The 7,289-nt window shown below is 34.3% G+C and overlaps 1 protein-coding gene across 1 annotated transcript in view; it reads right to left on the reverse strand.

Moving 5' to 3' along the window:
• Nucleotides 1–7,289, reverse strand: part of AHCTF1 (AT hook containing transcription factor 1) — a 93,339-nt gene that overhangs the window by 48,132 nt on the left and 37,918 nt on the right. The window contains exons 15-20 of the mRNA XM_012644341.1: nucleotides 6,852–6,992; nucleotides 6,047–6,151; nucleotides 5,018–5,111; nucleotides 3,427–3,550; nucleotides 3,197–3,253; nucleotides 1,335–1,481 (exon numbers count right to left, since the gene is read on the reverse strand). Coding sequence (XP_012499795.1) covers nucleotides 1,335–1,481; nucleotides 3,197–3,253; nucleotides 3,427–3,550; nucleotides 5,018–5,111; nucleotides 6,047–6,151; nucleotides 6,852–6,992 — 668 coding nt within the window. The remainder of the gene's footprint in view (nucleotides 1–1,334; nucleotides 1,482–3,196; nucleotides 3,254–3,426; nucleotides 3,551–5,017; nucleotides 5,112–6,046; nucleotides 6,152–6,851; nucleotides 6,993–7,289) is intronic.

Genomic DNA, 7,289 nt, shown 5'->3' on the forward strand with positions numbered 1-7,289 from the left:
GGGCAACACAGTGAGACTCTGTCTCAAAAAAAAAAAAAAAAGAAAAAGAAAAATGAGTCAGGTGTGGTGGCATGTACCTGTCATCCCAGCTACCTGGGAGGCTGAGGCAGGAGGATCACTTGAGCCTAGGAACTTGAGGCTGCAGTGGGCTATAGCACCACTGCACTCCAGCCTGGGCAACAGAGTGTCTCTATCTTTGGGGGTGGGGGAGAGAGGCAATACTGAAAACCACAAAAATCAAGATAAAACCAATTTAAATGTAAGCTGAAAGGATCTACTTTTATCTATGGTATACAGCTGGCTCTCTGTATCAACAGGTTCTGCATTCAGATTCAATCAACTGAAGATGGTAAATACTTAAAATAATAAAAATAAAAAATAACAAAGAAGCACAATAGAAAAAATATAGTATAACAACTATTATATAGCATTTAAATTATATTAGGAGTAATCTAGAGATGATTTCAAGTACAGCCATCCCTCAGTATCCTTAAAGGACTGGCTTTCAGAACCTCTCATCCATACTAAAATCCATGGATACTCAAGTCTGTGATATAAAATGGCACAGTATTTGCATGTAACACACATATATTCTTCCATATACTTTAAATCATCTAAGGCTAACTTAAAATACCCAATAAAATGTAAATACCATGTAAACAGTTGTTACACTGTAATGTTTAGGGAATAACAACAAGAAAAAAGTCTGTACATGTTCAGTACAGATGTTATTTTTTCCCCTGAATATTTTTGATCTGTGGTTGGTTGAATCCACGGATGTAGAACCCATGGATATGGAGGGCTGACTGCATACAGGAGGATGTGCACAGGGTATGTACAAATATTCTGCCATTTTACATAAGGAACTGGAGCATCCATAGATTTTGGTATGTTTGGGGATCCGAATCCAATCCCCCGCAGATACGAAGAGAGGACTATATTTTATTTTAAATAATAAAAGCCTTATCAAAAGCCTCGTACCTTTGAGACCTTGTTATTACATAAAAATCTTTCCATTACCAATTTCATACATCAATGCCAAATCCTGCCTTCTATGGTTCACCTAATATAACAATCACCCTATTTGCTGTGTTTACTTGTTCATTTCCTTTTTCAGACAGTGAAGAACCTGGGGTTCTGAACTGTTTGTTATCTTTGCATTCTTGCTGTCTATGATAGTTTGGTGAAGGTACTGATTAAACTGAGTCCTTCTTAAATTACCTCTAGAAGGAGATTATATCGTATCTTTAGTAACAACTTAACCTAGCTATGTATATTTTCTAAAATTCTATTAATTTACAAAAGCTTACACCCAAGTGAACTAACAGACTTACCTCATAGTCATTATGATCTATCAGCCAAAACCCTTGAATAAGTTTAACCTGGCCCCAAGAAATGGCAAAAGCAGTTGGAAAAGATTCAATGGAAGAATCTGTTTTGTTTGGAAAGGAATACATAATATCAAGTAGCAAATAAATGGTCTTTAAAAAAGAGGATTAAGGATAATAAACAATTTAAAAAATCCTACATATATATTTAGTATAAGTTGCAACAGAGTGTAGCATTAAAAAAGGCTTGAAAGATTTTTTAGTGTTCAGAAAGCCATCGTGGATATCCAGTATAGTTTTATTAAATGTGGGCACAGACAGTTCCATTGTTAGGGAAATTTCCATGCATACTAGGGGAATTTCTGTGCTGATTCTGCTTAAAACCACAAAGCAGCTAAAATGGACGCTGACACCTGTCAGCCTTGCAAGCTAAAACCACAGAGCAGTTGAGCAAAGCTGAACAAAACTGCAAGCCTGTCATGATTATGATGTTTGTTATAAGCCTATCATGATTCTAATGTTTGTTATAAGCCTATCATAATTCTGCTACTTGTAAGAATTATTGTTTATTGGATAACTTTTAAGTCTTTCTGCTAATTGGTTAATCATTTATACCTGTGTGTGATTTGTTAAGAGTAACCCCCCAAAAAAAGTATAAAACCTGACAAAAACCCGAAGAGGTGCTCAGAATTTGGAGACTTGTCTCCTCTGGGCCCGCTGGCATTAAGAGATTAAACATTGACTCTCCAACTCTCTGCGTGCCGCTCGGTTATTCCCCTGGGACCAGTCACTGACACGTGCCGTAACACCATACCAACTTTATTCATTCTCAGTATTACCACCACCACAAAGAAGATGAAATAAGGCATACTTTATGAACCTAGCAGCTTAGCAAATTTAAGAAACACAACTATAAGCAAAATTCAAGTTATCCAGCAAAAGCTGGCAGCTTAAGAAACACATCATCTATCTTATAAATTATGAATGCAACCATTCATTTTTAGAATAAGAAACTAACATTAGGGCAAAAATATTATCACAAAGACTAGAGGATTCAAACAATGCCTAAGGTGATATGAAGCTAACTAATAATGCATCCATTTTCAACATGTAGGTTGACCCACTGAGAATGACCACTTGCCAGCAATATTTTAGGACAATTGTTTGCAACTTTTTTTTTTTTTTTTTTTGAGACAGAGTCTCACTCTCTTGCCTGGGCTAGAGTGCTGCGGCGTCAGCCTAGCTCACAGCAACCTCAAACTCCTGGGCTCAAGCGATCCTACTGTCTCAGCCTCCCGAGTAGCTGGGACTACAGGCATGCGCCACCATGCCCGGCTAATTTTTTCTATATATTTTTAGTTGTCCGATTCATTTCTTTCTATTTTTAGTAGAGACGGGGTCTCGCTCTTGCTCAGGCTGGTTTCGAACTCCTGAGCTCAAACAATCCACCCGCCTTGGCCTCCCAGAGTGCTAGGATTACAGGCGTGAGCCACTGCGCCAGGCACTGTTTGCAACTTTTTGAGTGTCTTGGATACATTCAAGAATCTGATAAAAGCCAAAAACCCTATCCCTATAAAAACAAAATTTTGCTTTTAGGTTAATCATACTTTATATACATATAAAATTTTATACTTTTGTATTTTAGAATATATTTTATATATAGTTTTATATAAAACATAAATATAGTTTTAGATTAATCAGAGGCCACCAGAACACAATCAACAGATCCTGGGTCAAGAACTCTTCTTTTAAAACAAACTTCAACCTTAAAATTAAGATTGGATTAGATATGTGAGATTTCTACTATTCTGAAATTTTATGATTTTGATAATATGTAAGTATTTGATGAAATTTTATTTAAAGGATACAATAGAATGCTTGCTTGCTTCAGAGATGTTGTCTAATAGGTATATGTCAAGTAGTGCCTATAAAAGGAAAAGATAAAAACTTCAATGTATTTTATATAGTCATTCATTCATTCACGTTCTTTGTTTTCCCAAGCCTGTGCTGCATGTGAAAAATACAGCTAAGCTTGTCTCCTCCCACCCCAACTTTGTAAACTCTTTCTTTAAGTGATAGCATGTTACTGCAAACCTACATGTAGACTAGGAGGAGGATATTTTCCTGTGCCTCCTTCATCCCGTTTCCACAACTTCTCAACTTGATCTCCTAACAGAGAAACCATTCCATCAATCATCAAGCAATCAGAGTTCCACTTCCCTCTGCAATAAGGGAAAAATTGAGGATTATTTAAAATTAGTGTTAATTACTATGAAAACAGCAAGCACTAGACTCTTAAAAGTAATACCCCCACCCATCAAAGACAGAAGACAGTTGAGAATTAGACCCCATTTAGCATTATGAGAACTCCAGACATTAAGGATAGTTATTCAAATAAACCCTGAAGTTGCCTCAAGTTCAGTCATCAGCAAGTCAGAAAATCAAGGTTAGGTCTCAGGGCAAAATATGGTTTAGCCAGCCAAATGCCTGAGACTATTCTATTTTTCACCACCTTCAGCAAATTACCAGAGTATGGCAGCCCAGTGTAGTATAAATACTGTAGCCCAAAGTCACAGAGATGTAACTTCTGTTTCATCACTTGGGCTAACCTCAGTGATTCCTTCATTCAAAAAAAATATTACTGAGCACCTACAATGTGATAAGCAGATATAGTTCCTGTCTATTTCCTTATTTAATATTATTAACAGCAGTCACTACTTATTGAGGTTTTCCTATGAGGCAGGCATTATTGTAGGTGCCCTGTACATACTATTTTATTTTTACACTGACTTATTTAACAAATAGGAATAGAAAGCATAACAAACCTGCCCAAAGACATACACTTAGGAAATAACAGATCAAGGATATTAAAATGTGCCTAATCAATCTCCCAAATTCATGTTCACTATCCTAGATTAGTTATCATAAAACACTGGTTTCCAAAATTTGCCACGCATTAGAATTATAGCTGGCACAGCCTTTGAAGTACTGATTCCTAGGTGATTCTCATGTAAGAAACCTGGAATCAAGGTCTGTGAATCATTGTTTTAAATGTTGTCTGCTGCTCTACAATTTTGTCATTACAACTTGAGGAAAAAGGCTATTAAACTACAGAAGTAGGGCCAAGGATCTAAATACTACTCTTTGTTCTTCTATTACTTTCCTTCTTCATTTCAAAGGAACCAACCAGGCTATTTTTTCTTTCTTTTTTTTTTTTTTTACCCCTCCCCCTATTTTTTCTTTTTAAAGAGAGAAATAAAATTAGAACAACAAAAGGAATGTGGCTGAAGTGTTGAAAAGTTACATGTAATGGAACGAACGTAAAATAACTCTAACTGGTGATATATTTATGCTTTTTTGATGAACAATAGCTTCCAGTCTTTTTTTGAATAAGAATTCTCAGAAGAAAACATGCTTAAATTACAGACTCTCCCCTAATAAATCACTCATAGTAAATAGTTTTATTTAGGAAATAATGAGTACCTACACCCAAGTTCTAAAATAAAGGTGTATTAGGTCAAGGCAAATAATACAACTAAAATAGCAATGCTAGTAACAAATTCTGATACTTTACTGAGAATTCCACCCATTTAATCATTTTGTAACATGATGAATTCTGTTCTGAGAAAGTTTGACTTCTTACAGAAACAATTTCTAAAATGTGTTTTGAAGGTTTGGATGTACTATACCTTGACAAACGCTCACACTTCTGTCGACGACTGGTGTAGTAGTTCTGAATTACAGGATAGCTGTAGCATAATCTTGACAACTGCACAGCATCATCTAGATTTTTTTTTAAGAGTAGGAAAAAAGCTAGTAATATTTCCAAAATATCTTAAGAATACTTAAGGTTACACACGTTGATATTTTACTGTAATTTTCTAATGCTATTTAATCTGCAGGCTTGCTAAATTGAAGTAACAAAAATACTACACATCCTTTTATTTACAGATGCACAAGTGAGAAAACAGTCTCTCATGAAAGTCTTTAACAACAAGGATGCTGGCTTAAAACCCTGGAAACTATTCTAAATAATTTTATTTCTTAGGCACAAATGATTTGAAAGCAAGCAATGTTCACTATCTGTTCAAATCAAAATCTATGAGAATTATGAAAAAATAAGATCAACAACAATTATGTGCAGTGGCAAAGGCAGCTCTAAATAAAATTGAACGTGCTTCCTGGAAATGTAAGAAGTTGAAGGCTTTAGAAGTGTATTCTTAACAAATATAGTAAAAGCAATATCAAGAATTCTCTAATTCTTGGTGCTGGAATTATTAGATAAAAAGGGGTATTTAATTGATGACAAATAATATTAGTTAGTAACCATATTAAAAGGACTCTTAACAAGAAAGAGATCAGCAATTTGGGTTACAAAAACCACAGTTCTATGATCCATAGATATTGTTGTGATATTGTTGAATCCACTTCAGAAACCATGTTTGCTCAAATTTGCTTTCCTTCTAAAAAAAAAAAAAAAATTGCTTTCCTTCTAAATGTTACTCAATCCAATAAACATGTATGGAACACCTAATAACAGGCATGGGGTGAAGCACTGAAGATACAAAGTAAGGAAGAACATAAAAAAAGACGGTACGCATGGAAGAAATCATAAGTGATGTGGAAGAAAAGAAACGTGAAGCATCAGAACACAACAAAAAAATTATAAAGTTCTGAGAATGTTTCAATTAATATTATAAATTAAGTAAATATTATACCTAAGCCTTCTGGTAAAAGTCCAGAATGAGAGAACCAAAGAACCACTTGTGCATATTGACAGATGAGCTGGGTAACGGTATACTTATTGCTTAAGTCCATCAGTCCTGTAAAGAGTTAACATCAATTGTTTAACCATTAATTTATTGACTACAAATGAAAAAATCAAGATTCTCAACAGTTTTCAAAAACTAATTAATTACTTAGTGACTTTTTATATTTCTTGAAAAAATTTAGCTTGTATCTATTTTATTTTGGTCCAAAATGTCAACCAAATCTCCAAAATGCTAAAATAAATCACTAACTAAAGTAGACATTTTAGGTAAATATGCTTCCATTTAGCTAAAATGCTTCCATTTTAGCTACACTTTCATTTAGCTAATTTCTAAAGTCAAATTTACACATCAATACAAACTAATATAATATCATTAATATGGGTTATTCAAACCAAGTCTTTAAATGAAATTGGCTTTTGTTTTGTTGAAGTTGTAAAACAGAAACAAAAAATTATAATGACTTCTTTGAATTAAAAACATATACACAATTTAACAATTTGAAATTCTGCTGGAAGTATACAAATCTTAAACAATCGTTAACTTTAACTCCAGAATTTCCCAAGCTTAATCATAGGCTCATGGCAAATCTAACATTCTGTAGCTTTCCATTAAAAAAAAACAAACAAAATTGGCATTTGAGATCATGTCCTCTTTACATAATAACCCATCTAGGACGTAGGAACTTTATTCCTTTCACTAAGTCAAAAGTAAAATTTAATAAAACACCCATTGCACAAAGCAAAGAACACACCTCTCTCAGTTATCTCTTGGGCCTCTGATGTAAAACAGCTTAAGACTGTATTTAGGTTGCTAAGAAGCAAATAGCACTGCTGGATAGACTGTATAGTTTGTGGATCAATGAAACGACATGAACCATCAAATAATGGTGTACCTTTCAGGAATAAAATAAAAGATTAGTTTCCACACAGCAAATCTGAAATAAATTAGAATCACAAATGCAAAATTTCTCAAATTCCATTACTCAAAAGAATTATTTTATACATTATGAGATTTACAAAGATAAGCTAAAATTGGCAAATACCCTCAATAAACCTGAAAAGTGCTTTCAATATAAAACTAGCAAGAGTCAAGAGTGAAAAATTTTTTTTTTGAGACAGAGTCTGGCTCTGTTGCCCAGGCTAGAGTGCTGTGGCGTCAGCCTAGCTCACAGCAACCTCAAACTCCTGGG

The sequence above is a fragment of the Propithecus coquereli genome, unplaced genomic scaffold, assembly GCF_000956105.1.
Source record: "Propithecus coquereli isolate 6110/MARCELLA unplaced genomic scaffold, Pcoq_1.0 Scaffold210, whole genome shotgun sequence".
Lineage (NCBI taxonomy): Eukaryota > Metazoa > Chordata > Mammalia > Primates > Indriidae > Propithecus > Propithecus coquereli.